The sequence below is a fragment of the Pygocentrus nattereri genome, chromosome 11 (assembly GCF_015220715.1).
Source record: "Pygocentrus nattereri isolate fPygNat1 chromosome 11, fPygNat1.pri, whole genome shotgun sequence".
Classification (NCBI taxonomy): Eukaryota; Metazoa; Chordata; class Actinopteri; order Characiformes; family Serrasalmidae; genus Pygocentrus; species Pygocentrus nattereri.
The window spans coordinates 32,479,046-32,493,054 of record NC_051221.1 but is presented as its reverse complement, the minus strand read 5'-3'; the positions used below and the strand labels follow the sequence as shown (position 1 = coordinate 32,493,054).

The following is a 14,009-nucleotide window of genomic DNA, read 5'->3' as shown; positions in this document are numbered from 1 at the left end:
TATAATATGAAGGACAATGTATGAAAATAAAATATTACTATCAGTGTCTAATGCAAAATAACTTAAATGTTCCATTTGTTTAGTATTTCGTTTTGCTTAGATGAGTCCTTCATTTCACTTGTGATAGCAATTTTAATAAATGACACTTTAGTGAATGATTCTGCTGCTTGTAGCCTTATTTTGGAGTTTGGGGACGCAGAAAAAAATAACAATACAAGGTAGGAATACAGGGTAAGAATACAAAAATATCTTGGCATAGAGCCCAGTGAATAAGCAAACAGATTTAATAAAGTTCACATTTATTTAAAAAACTTGACAATATCAAAAAAATGATCATATGAACACATTCACATTAAAATAGACTAGTTTCATGTAATCCTTTTAGTGCCTGGGAATCAAAAACGTGGGGTAGCCCACCAGACAGCCTCACACATACAACAGAGAGCAGAATTCTGCTCTGCAGTGGGACTTCATTCATGTCACCATACAAGAGACAGAGACTCAAGGGTGCATCTAATAGAAAGAGTTGCTCCTTTCCAAGAAGACTTTCCTCTTGGGATGATTTAGCCCATTCCATTTCATGCCAACTCTAGCCTGGTCTGGTCTGGTTCTGATGAGATGGAATACTCCTTCTTTAGAATGTCTGCCAGTTTCGGCTCCACCTCAGATAACGTAGAAACTAGGCGCTGCGCCTGATGACAAAGAAGGTCTACTATGAATTTAGAGACATGCCACTCAAGAGAAGTGACAAAAATGTACCCTTCATGCATAAATGGCTGCTTCTGGGACAAAGTGATGCAGCCTAACCAGTAGAGTGGGATTTTTGTGTGACAGTTTTCCTTCAATTTTGTGAGAGAAGAATGTCGCAACCGTGTATTTTGTGAAAGACTGACCAAGTAAGGACAGAGAGAGAGAGAGAGAGAGAGAGAGAGAGAGAGAGAGAGAGAGAGAGAGAGAGAGAGAGAGAGAGAGAGAGAGAGAGAGAGAGAGAGAGAGAGAGAGAGAGAGAGAGAGAGAGAGAGAAAAAACTCACAGCTGTGATGTTCTGGGGCAGCAGGTTCTTAAAAGCAGACATCCAAATCTTCTCAGTGAGGTCATCTTGTTTCACTAGCTCTGAAATGATGTCCTGCAGATCACAGACACATACCTTAAATTAGCTTAATGCTGTAAAACCCCTTTCGTGGTGTAAATATAAACAATTGCTGTGCTTCATGGAGCAAGTTGTGTGTCAGTCTCACTTTGGGCAGATCGGTGAGGATAGTGGAGAGGAGCTCCACTGCCATCTCAACCAGAACCTGGAGTTGTACATCTTTGTCCTCCTCATCCCTCACTCCTTCCTTCTGTCCATCTCTTGACCCCTGCTCTCCGTTAGGCAGTGACTGCTGGTTTTCAGTATGAAGGTACAAGATGCGAAGAAGACTACACACCAACGACAAACCTGTACCAAACAAAATTTCCATATAGTTATATATAAAAAATAAATAAATAAAATAAATAAAAACACCAGGCACACAGATCTAATATCTAATTATTGGTTAGAGGAGGTGTGAATGTATGTGTGTCTGTCTGTGTGTGTGTGTCTTTAGGGGAGGTTCACTCTGTTTGTGGTTAAAGATTTGTAGCAACATGTCATTTTTCTATACTTTCATGGTCTTTTCATCTGTACTTTTCTATACTTTTCACCTGGTTTGCAACCCACACTCACAGTTTAGCAGGCTGAAGGTACTCCACAAGGCAGAGCTATTAGCACCCCAGTAGTTTTTGTACCTCATTAGAACGGAGGAAGGTGCATAAATAATGCTTATGAAAACAATTAAGGTTACTATATGAAGAGCATTTGTTTCATCAGCTAAAAAAGCATCAAAAAAGGCTAAAAAGCAGCAGGGACACTGTGGAAAAGTGAAACTTTAGTATCAGTGACAAAGGTGTTCATGTGTTCTCACTTATGTCTGTCTGAAGGCTGTTGTGTAAAACAGACAGCAGGGCAACTGCAGGAGCCAGGAGAGCCTTCTGCTCCTGAAGAATAAGAGGAGGGTCGCCTGGTTGGCACAGATCCTCACACACCACTTCACAAAGGAACCTCCACAGCGCCTCCCCACACCCTCCATCAGACACTGCATGCAGGGGGAGAGAGGGAGAGAGAGAAAGAGAGAGGACAAAACAATGATCACACTCACAAAGGTACATTTCCCTCTACATAAGACAGATTTGAAGTAAAGAGAAATGCATTAATAGAGGACTACAAGCCTGAAGTATTCTGATAACAGATATTCCATAATCCATTCACTCTAGTTAGTTTCTTGAAAGGAGTCACCATCACTTCATTGTCACCATCTTAACAAAACTTTGGTCCTCTGAAATTGCAGCTTTGCACAAGAATTAAACACTATATGGCCAAAATAAGTGGACACCCATCCTAATTACTGAATTCAAGTGTTTCAGCCTTTCCCCACTGCTAACAGGTGTAAAACATCCAGCATATAACCATGCAATCATCATGGACAAAAACTGGCAGCAGAAGGAGCCGAAATGAAGAGCTCAGTGACTTTAAACTATAATAGGATGCCACTGTGGCACTGTAACAGGATGCCACTTTTGCTGCAAATCTGTTTGTGCAATTTCTGCCCCACTAGATCTGCCCCAGTGAACTGTAAATGCTATTTGTGTGAAAAGGAAGCATCCTGGAGCAACAACAGCTCAGCAGGAGACCATGCAAACTCACAGAGTGGGACTGTACTCTGCATCACTCCCTAGTTCCACACTAGTTTCACAGTTCAAAACTGCCTCTGGAAGCAACATCAGCACATAAACTGTTTGTGTCAGGAATTTAATGAAATGGGTTTTCACAGCAAAGCAGCTGCACACAGGCCTTAGATCACTATGCGCAATGCCAAGCATCGGCTGAATTGGTACAAAGCACACCTGCAGTGGACTCTGAAGCTGTGGAAACATGTTCGCTAGAGTGATTAATCACACTTCACTATCAGGCAGTCTGATGAATGAACCTAGTTTCGGAAGATTCCAGAACATTTCCTACAAAAATGCATAGTGCAAACAGTAAAGTTTGAAGGAGTCACAATGGTTTGGGGCTGCTTTTTCTGGCTAGACCTCTTGGTTTCCATGGGTTGCATTGAAGGGTAATGTTAATTCTACAGCATACAAAGTCATTTGAGACAAGTGTTTCCAACTTTTTGGTAACAGCTTGTGAAAGGCTCTTTCCTGCTTCAGCATGAGGTCCATAAAAACATTGTTTGACAAGAGCAGTAGAAAGTGTGGAGAAAAAGCAGCCTGCACAGAGCCCTGAACACTTTTAGGATGAATTGGAATGTTGACTGTGATCCAGGTCTTCTCAACCAACATCACAGCCTGACCTCACAGTAGCTCTTTTGTATGAATGAGCACGCATTCCCAAAGACACACACCAAAATATTGTGTTAAGCCTTTACAGAAGATTGGAGGCTGTTATAGCAGCAAAGTGGGGGAGATACCAATATTTATGTCTATGGTTTTGGAAACAGACGTCCAACAAGTTAATATAGGTGTGATCAGGTGTCCACATACTTTTGGCCATATAGTAAATGTTTCATTTTAATTAGTTTATTCCAATTTATTTTGTACCATTTCTATTGGCCCATTCATCATTAAATGTTCAAATGTCAAAAACAGATGGTGTAAAAAAACAAACAAGGAAAAAAAAAAAAAAGATGGGAGTAACAGTTTTAACATGACAGCAGTGAAGTCAGAAGACAAAAAAAAAACTAAATGACCATAATGGCGATAATAAGGTTTTGTTCCAACACTGACAACATATCTTGATATGTATTTGCTATACATGGACGCATTGAGCATGAATGAAAGCATTTTTACTAGTCTCCCTCTTCCTAAACAGCCACTGTGGGCATTTTTTCAGTCCTATTTTTGTACTTGATTATCTAATTTTACTATTTCTTGGTACCACAACTAGGTAATGGGATCGATAATCCTCTAATCCTCGTGCAGCCCTTACACACTTAAAGTTATCAATTTTAATGGATTTGGGAGGGAGACAGAGAGAAGTGTGTGTGTGTGGCAAATGACATGAATTCCATGTTGTTTTAATATTCTTATCACCTGACATATTAAATGTTTTAATAAGAATACAAATCTCACCAAGACTCTGAACTCCTTCATGTACTGTAGTTAGAAGCTGAAGAGCATGCAGATACACTTCAAGAGCCTCTGGACTCTCCTTCCTGAAACACACACACACGTACACAAGTCTTTCTGTTAATGTGTAGGTAAGAACATTCATATTTTATGCCTTAAGGTTTAAACTTTATATGCCCAGTTTTCAGGATGAATAAAAATAAATAGGGATTTCAGGCTGAAGCTTAGGTCACTTGAATGTATTATAAATTGTGTATAAAGCTGTTACTAAAGCAAAAAGTGACAAAAAGTCTTGAGAAATCTTACAATATTCTTTTTTTAATAGTAATATCATATTTTGCTTTATTTGTATTGTTATGGGAGTGGTTCATGAACACTGTCATTTATGTGGGGCAAGTTCATTAATTCTCTGTCTGTCTCTGTTTATCTTTCTCCAGCGCACGTGTTTCATTAATTCTTCTGACCTAAGCTGTATTGCAGCCTCCAGCAGGGAAGACGTGATGTCCTGGTGTGTGTCCTTGTCCCGGTCACTCTCACTGGGCAGCTCAGACAGCCAGCTCTTCATCAGCCCCTCATCCTCATCAAACAGCTTATCAACTAGCTCCCCCACTTTCATCAGTAATTCAACTAAAGAGAAAGAGAGAGAGAGAAAGAGATGGGGGGGGGGGGGGGGGTTGCAGACGAAAGAAAAACGCACCTAATAAAACACAACCAATAAAAGTAAAGTAGTGCAGGTCTTATAGAAGCAGCAAACAGAAACCTGTAAAACATCACTTACCATTAGTAGAACTGCGCATTATGAAACAGAGGTTGCTGCATGTGGCACTCTGCTGTTGTATTCTTTCCATCCACATGGGGGCGACATCAGGTTGAGATACACAGGTCACCAGAAGCCTGAATAAATTCAAGATTCAAGAATTTTAATGTCATATGCACAGCAGAAACAGGCAGTTACACTGTACAATGAAATTCTTACTTTGCTGTTCTCCATTCACCAAATATGATCTTAATATAATCTCAGAATAAAAAAATAGGAAAAAGCTACGTGCAATGTATGTAGGACAATGGAATCATTCAGTTAATAAGAAAACACCCTTTTTTATGATTGTCACAGGCTAAAATGAATTGATCTTGTAACAGCATTTCTAATTTTCTATTCATTTGTTATTTTACTTGTTTTGAGGGGGGTACAATTTAGCTGGACAAATTTGTCATGATGTAAGCTGATATACTTCTTCACTTTTCAATGTAGCCTATAAGATCCTGATTTAAAAAAAAAAGAAAAAAAAAAGACGAAATTAATGTAAGTGTACCTTTGCACAACAAGAACATAGACATACAGAGTTAACGTTTAAATATCTTGAGGTTATAAAATCTCAAAAGACAAAGTTTTCAACAGTCTTAGCCCAACGGTCTGCATAATTCAGAAAAAATGCAGTTACAATAATTGTTAAAGCAATTCATCTATTTACATGTTTTGTGTGGAATTAAAACAACCCTCACATATATTGCAATAGTTGGTCAAATTTGCATGAATTTGTAATCACAATTTTCTAGAGGAACTTTATTATAAAGAATAAAGGCCAAGTGCCACAACTGCAATAGATATCATGGACACCTTGTGGCATCATGTAAGGTGATGATGTTAAGGGACTGTATGACTGGCTAAAAATAGGTAGGTGTGTTTGCTGCAGGACACGGTGATATACACTCACAAGCACTTTATCAGGAACACTATACTAATACTTGGAAGGTCCTCACTTTGTCCTCAAAATAGCTATAATTCTTCATAGCATTGATTCCACGAGTTTGTCTGCCCTGCGATGGACTGGCGACCTGTCCAGGGTGTATCCTGCCTTCCGCCCGATGACCGCTGGGATAGGCTCCAGCACCCCCCCGCGACCCTGACGGAGAAGCGGCTTAGAAAATGGATGGATTGATGGATGGCATTTATTCCACGAGATGTTGGAGTTATTCCTTTGATATTCTGGTCCATGCTGACAATTTTTCTACCACATCTTAAAGGTATCCTTTGGATTTAGATCCAGAGATGGGGGAAGGCCACTAAAGAACACTGAACTCGTCATGTTCATGAAACCAGTTTAAGATGACTTTTGCTTTGTGAGATGGTGTATTATCATGCTGGAACTAGCCATTAGAACTTGGTAATTTTGGCCATGAAGGGTTGCACATGGTCAGCAACAATAATTAAACAGGCTGTGGCATTCAGGCAATAACTGATTGGTACTAACGAGCCCAAAGTGTGCAAAGAAAACAAGAATGTGGATAAATCCAAAAAGACATTTTTTTAGCAATATTTTGCGTTGTTCCTCTCCTTGGATCACCACCTTATCGTGGTGGAGAGGTTTGCATGCCTACATGATCCTAGGAGCTATGTTGTCAGGGGTGAAAGCTCCTGGTAGGGTCTCCCAGACAAAGGGTGATCCAAAAACCCCATATGACGAACATCATCAGGACCCAGTTTCCCTCACCCAGAGTAGGGTTACCGGGGCATCACCCTGGAGCCAGGCCTGGGGGAGGGGCTCCTCGGCGAGCGCCTGGTGGCCGGGCCTTTACCCATGGGTCCCGGGCAGGCTCAGCCCGAATGAGTTACATGGGACCACTCTCCCACGGACCCACCACCTGTGGGAGAGGCACTTATAGGGGTCCGGTACAATGTGGATCGGGTGGGGGCCTTGGTGTTCCGATCCTTGGCTACTGAAACTGGCTCTCGGAACATGACCTCTCTGGCAGGGAAAGAGCCCGAGCTAGTGTATGAGGCTGAGTGATACCAACTAGATATAGTTGGGCTCACCTCAACACATAGCAGAGGCTCTGGAACAGGCTCTCTCGAGAGGGGTTGGACTTTATTACATTCTGGAGTTGTCCAGGGTAAGAGGCGTCGGGCAGGAGTGGGCTTACTCATAGGCCCCTGACTCAGTGCCTGTACGTTGGGGTTTTCTCCAGTGGACGAGAAGGTTTTTGCAGATGATGTGGTCCTGTAGGTGTCATCAGACCGGGACCTCCAGCTCTCTCTGGACCAGTTTGCAGCCGAGTGTGAAGCAGCTGGGATGAAAATCAGCAAATCTAAATCTGAGACCATGGTCCTCAGCCGGAAAAGGGTGGAATGATCTGTCCAGGTCGGGAGTGAATTTTTGCCCCAAGTGGAGCAGTTTAAATATCTTGGGATTTTGTTCACGAGTGAAGGAAAGATGGGCGAGAGGTTGACAGGCAGATTGGTGCGGTGTCTGCAGTAAAGTGGACCCTATACCGGTCCATCATGGTGAAGAGCGAGCTGAGCCAGAAGGCGAAGCTGTGAATTTACTGGTCAATCTACATTCCGACTCTCACCTATGGTCACGAGCTTTGGGTACTGACCGAAAGAACGAGATCACGGATACAAGCGGCCGAAATGAGCTTTCTCTGCAGGGTCGCCAGGCTCTCCCTTAGAGATAGGGTGAGAAGCTCAGCGATTCAGGAAAGGCTCAGAGTAGAGCCGCTCCTCCTCCATGTTAAGAAAAGCCAGTTGAGGTGGTTTGGGCATCTGGTAGGGATAGGATCTGGATGCCTCCCTAGAGAGGTGTTCCAGACATGTCCGATGGGGAGGAGACCCCGGGGAAGACCCAGGACATGTTGGAAGGATTATATCTCTCGACTGTCTTGGGAACGCCTTGGTATCCCTCCGGAAGAGCTGGAGGAGGTGGAGGGGGAGAGGGAGGTCTGGGCCTCTTTGCTTAGGCTGCGGCCCCCGCAACCAGGACTCGGATAAGCGGTTGAGGATGGATGGATATTTTGCATTGTTGAGGTGCAGGGGTATTTATAATCCTATGTAGTGCACCATGTAGGGAGCAGGAAGCCATTTGAGATTCAAAGTGTCATCGTCAGGCTGACAGAAGAAGATTCACGGTGGTAATTTGGTGACCAAAAAGTACTTATAAACTAAATATTTTTACATTAAATAGCACTATGTTACACTGCTCACTGTTATATGGAAGAAAAAGTTTAAAAAAACCTCAGTTTACAGTGACTGACAACCGTACTTGAAAGGAACTACATTTCTTAGGGTAATACTTGTTTTTGTCAATTATCATTAATAATAACTTAAACAATTATCTAAAACATTGAGTATGTTGCCATACGATTGGCTGCCATACGATTGGCTGAGTAGAGTCTATAGGTGTTCCTAATAAAGTGCTCAGTTAGTGTATGAACTATTGTATATCCAGTGTGGCTGTATCAAAAACACACTACCCATTATAAAGTGTTTACACAGGCTAGCTTTCTCACCTGCAGGTCTCTAAAAGGGTGGGAGGATCACTGTCACCCAGCAGTAAAATTAGCACAGCACTAGAAAAGAAAAGCAGGAAAGGAACATGTACAGTTACTGTATCATCACATTTCAGAGTGATGTATATCTTCTCTCTTCCAACGTACTCTCACATTTTGTGAGCTGCTTACTAATCTTAAAACTGACGTGTGAACTAACATTAGTGCTTCTCATAGCAGGAAAGAAAATATGTTTGCATACCATAAGTCAGCATTCTGACTCAGAGACACACAAGTATCATGGAAACAGGACATATTTCCCAGAATTCCCACACAGATTTCCTGTAACAGAGGGTGTGGTGTTATACAACAAACTTTAGAAAGAGAGAGTGAGAGCAGTAGGAGCAGCTTACCCTGGACATAATATGTATCCAGCTATAAAATAATTATGATTTTGGCCACTGCACTAAGTAGAGATGTAATTATACATATTTACACATGAATAGGTTTCAATTGTGAGATCAAATATTTCATTTATGATCATTTATGCTTTGAAATGTCTTTATTCTACAAAGTTTTAAAGTTGGTAGAAGTTTAAGGGGAAAAGCCCATCATAAGCACACATAAATAAATACGTGCTAGAAAAACATTTTTTATATGCACTTTTCAGCTTTTAGTGATACATCCTATAATGAAGCGAAAGATTAATCTTTCTTTTAAAATAATTGAGCAAGAAAGTCTACACTGGTCATAAATGCATCCCTTGTACCATACAAGCTAATCTGTGTTCCTAAGAAGCAAACTCATTGTTGTATTTCAGAAAAATGATGAATTTTAATAATAGTTTTTGAACAGCATAAACTTCTCTTTTAAACAAGGAATAGTAATAAACATTGGAACTGGGAACTAAAAGTTTTCAACATTTTACACATTTAAAGCTATTATAGTGACTAGTCCACTAACTGACTAATGGTGATGTTTCTGTCAACTGAAATTCTGTCAGTTTACTAACTGTACAAAAAGATCCTTCATGTGAGCCACTTCAGACTAGTAAAGATTATTCTAAGAAGTAAACTTCCTAAACAGTTTCTTACAGTACAACTTCAAATATGATGAAGACTCATCACAATATATATATATATATATATATATATATATATATATATATATATATATATATATATATATATATGTTTGAGGCACTATCAGGCTACATTGATGCTTAAACTATTCTATGCATTTTTTTATATTTTACATAAAAAGGTTTATAATACTTAAGTGCTTATGTGTTTAATTGTCCATTTTCATCATCCCCTGAAATATTAATTCAAACATGTCCTAAAAGTACAATTAAAATATATAAAATCTCCCCTGAGGGTGACACTAAGCATTAACTATGACCAAGTTTCTTTTTTCATGCTTTGTGGTTTTAAAGAAAGACGGTAATTAGAGACCTATATCAGTGATTCAGGCAGTTTTTAAGGGTCTTTTTTATTCTACTTAAATCACTAAAGACACATCTCATATCCTCTGGTTAGATTGCACTAAAAGAGGACACAGAGGTTCATAAACTTTTGGATATGTTCACTACATAGTGCTCTGAAATATACCTATTCATCTGTATTCTGAAATATGACAATCCCTATTTATCACATTAAAGACAGCCAAAGAGATAAAGACAGTGGTTTAACAACAGCACATATTCATAACTGTTAAATGACAAATTAAATAAACGAATCCTATTTTTAAATCAAGTAGTTGCATTTATTTATTGATGATAAGTTTTTTTAAACTAATAAAATTGACACTGTAACTTACAGTAAGGCGTGGACAATGAGACTTTGCTATCACACCCAGAAGGATGTCTGGCGCTTTAAACTCCTGTAGAAAACTGGCCACATCCTGAGGACAGCACAAAGAAATGATACAGAGATACAGTATGATACAGTAAATAGAGGTGATTTTTTTTTTTTTTTTTTTTTACAAAAATGAGGTCTGCTGTACGCTTGTGGGGACCCACTGTAAGCTTGTAGACCTATACTTGCTACCACATAAAACTGCCTTACCACAGTAGCAGCAGTGGAAGCAGCCTCCCTGAGGCAACATGTTTAATGCTCATACAGACATACAACCTCAGAGGTATCCCGGTCTACACAGATACTCATTCATGTGAATCAGTTATGATGAAGAACATGCATCACAAGCTTCCCACTGTGTTCCCACTGTCATTATCACAGATACCACCTGCTCCATTCAGCTGAGAAGCTTTGCATAGTCACAGTTACGCCCATCTTCCACAGTGTAAGCACTGTGTGACTAATAATACAAACCTTATCCATGGCCATGTCCCACACTTTACACAGCTCATCCTCAAGCTCCTCCGACAGCTCCTCCAGGCCTTCTCCCTGTTCTGACACCTGCTCTGTCACCATCTACAGGAAGGAAAACATAAAAGTACTTTTAAAAAATGCACCCTGCTTTTAGACCCGCATTTCCCCATAGATAGGTTGCAGTGATAAAAACCTAATAAATATGGGTGTTTTCACGATCTTCTACATACTGCTTAGCAGCAGTAGTTCAGCCTTTCTGTAAGAGCACAGAATACCTCAATTAAGCGTGTCAAAGTGCTAAAGAGCCAGTGTTTGCTATACACTGTGCTTCCAATGGCATCAGCCTCTTCCACGCTCTCCTCTGCTCCCTCAGGAGGTGGTGATGGATTACGGTCCATCTCTGGTGAGTCTGGGTGGGAAGAAGAGCTGGACTCATCATCATCCACTTCTTCAGTGCAGCTCTCCTTATGATCTGAGAATGTAAAGACCATTTGAAACTGTTAGTGTCGACTCCATGTCCACCAGTATTCTGAGGTATTCTGAGCCATGCCAAATTAATAAAGGCTTAAATGAATGGTTTAAACACAGCCCATCAGCCAAGGCATGCATGATGTGTGAAGCTGCCTTATTGATGTTATTTGGTAAGAGGGGTATGATTTTGAGGTGAACCCACAGCTTAATGTAACAGTTCCAATTAGCTGGTTCCCATGAGTCAACAATAATAACAGTGTACTGTTGTCCTTCCTTAACCCATTTACCCCCTCAATACATAAAAAAGTACAATAAGTAAATTGCCCATACATTTTTTCTGAAAAAAGTAGTTAAATATTATTATCAGGTCACTTTGTGACACTGCCTATCCAAACAATATTTGAAAGATTAAATAAACCTTATTTGTCATATTTCTAATATGAATCATTTATTTTGAAAAAAAAGTAGAAAAACTACTAACTACTAATTTCTCACAATGATTTCTCTCATAAATATCATACATCCACAAGTTACCCATATGTTACTGTAATTGGACTATTTTTTTTATTCCTCGTAGTGTTCTTTTAAGCGCTATTTTCACATTGTACTTTTTCAGTTGTTGCTCCAATAGGACAAAATGATAATGTTCTGTTTATCACAATTTGTTAATTTCTCATGAAGTGACACAATTGGCCAATATCTCAAAAAATCATCACCAAGATTTTAATTATGACCTCACACAGACTCAAAACACATGTTGTTGTGTGCTGCCACTGAGAATCCAATACATTCCAATGGGAAGCCAATCTGTATTAGAACAATTGAGAGCTGTTCCTTTAATCCTCCTTTTTAGCCTTTTTTCACACATATGCACAAGCATGACTGCACACACACACGCGCACACACACACACGCACAAACACACCACACCTAATGATGGCAATTTAGTGTTGTATAAGGCCTTTTTGTTAATTTATAAATATGTATAGGCAGAATTACCAGAAGGTACATCTACATTGCATCCACATGCACTGTCCATTGTATTAGGTCCACCTACCTTATGGTTCCTCTACATATGTGTGTAATTACAGACTGTAGCCCAACCACTGTTGCACAGTTTATCAGTCCCCTCTGCCCCATTCATCACTGGTCAGTTTCTGACCACAGCACCGCTGTTATTTAGACACTATCTGGGTGGTGGTCCATTCTCAGCACAGTGGTGACACTGACATGGTAATGTGTAGTGCTGGTACAAGTGTATCAGGTGGTGTGGCTGAGCCAACACTGCTAGGTTCAGAGCGGCCCAACAACCAAAAATGTGTCCTGTGACCAGAAAATGGTCACTGATAAAGGACTAGACAGCGGCTAACAGGGAAACACATAAGGTAACCCAACAATACAGGTGGTGTAAGTTACACAGCGTATAAAAACCCTAAGACCACCGCTGCGTCTGACACACTCGTATCACACACACTACCGGCTCTGTGCTGAGAACGAACAACCATCCACAAAGCAACATCTGGACGACAGCGTGGCTGCGGTCAGCAACTGACCAGCGATGATATAAAAATAAAACACAAAGCTCGGCTGAAGTAGGGCTGCATGGGGTCAATGCAGCTTAAAAACTATAACAGTAAGGTTAAATCACAACGGCAGCCGGGATCCCTCACTAAAGGCATTGAGGACGTCCCCTTGACGGGAAACATCACCACGGTGACGGCTTTTCTGCGCTGAAATAGTTTGGTGTAAGACTGTCCGGCATTTATAATCAGTGAAAACACTACTCAGCCCAGCCATTCGCGGTGGACTCCTCGGTTTTATTGATGTGCCGTTCACCACAGAGCAAAAACCTGCGCTGGTGATCAGAGACTGGGCACTTTAACAGCCTTTATCAACATTAGCCAACTCAGCTAGACAGACTAGCAGCCTGTTAAAGGCAGCAGAGGTCATTTCCTAAAGTAAAGCAGAGAGTCAGTCTCACCCATCATCTCTGACCAGCGCCGGACAACAACAACCACAGCGCGCCGCACCGCTGAGGACAGGGCTCAGACTCTTCTTCTGCGCTTCTGCTTATCGCTCAGTGAACTGACCGCACATCGCCACCTACCGTCCTGCGAGCGAACTGTAATTGCACAACCGTTGCAGGAAGATTACTAAAGATTACTACTGATGACGGATTTAGCGCAGCGTTCATAATAATAATAATAATAATTTTTTAAACAATTTTTTAAACAAAAAATGATATGTTATTAATGTGTGTGTGTGATTGTGGGCAGATTGATCGGCCCTGCGATGGACTGGCGACCTGTTCAGGGAGCATCCTGCCTTCCGCCCAATAATCGCTGGGATAGGCTCCAGCACCCCCACGACCCAGAAGGATAAGCGGTTTAGATGATGAAGATGAAGACGATGATGATGATGATGATATATATATGATATATATATATATATATGATATGATATATATATAATAATAAGGCTGCATTATAATTCCTACCACCTTTATTAAAGAAGTAAAAACATCATCTGTTATTCTTTTCAAAGCTCATTACATCCAAAATGGTTGCACATGAATGTACAGCCTTTTGGAATGAACCTTTTCAATTATTATTATTATTATTATTGTTGTTGTTGTTGTTGCATTTTTCTTTGTAAAGTTTGTTTCATACATAGAAAAGAGGGCTTTGTCTTTTTAAAAACAATAATAAAAAACTTTTAAAAGCATTTTAAGAAGAGGAAACGTTTTCGTGACCTTCACCGCCGAGATAAGGGATCAGCTACATCACATAAGGTGGAA

General features: G+C 40.4%; 1 protein-coding gene across 1 annotated transcript; it reads right to left on the bottom strand.

The window, feature by feature from the left end:
• Positions 1 to 282: 282 nt before the first annotated feature.
• On the bottom strand, positions 283 to 13,315 carry saal1 (serum amyloid A-like 1). The gene is made up of 13 exons (XM_017706635.2): positions 13,194 to 13,315; positions 11,018 to 11,214; positions 10,743 to 10,844; positions 10,231 to 10,314; positions 8,675 to 8,754; positions 8,434 to 8,493; positions 4,925 to 5,040; positions 4,611 to 4,773; positions 4,150 to 4,232; positions 1,944 to 2,114; positions 1,239 to 1,438; positions 1,034 to 1,126; positions 283 to 692 (listed from the first exon to the last, which is right to left on the bottom strand). The coding sequence occupies exons 1-13, from the start codon at positions 13,198 to 13,200 to the stop codon at positions 579 to 581; spliced, it is 1,470 nt and encodes a 489-aa protein (XP_017562124.1). The 5' UTR covers positions 13,201 to 13,315; the 3' UTR covers positions 283 to 578.
• Positions 13,316 to 14,009: the final 694 nt, after the last annotated feature.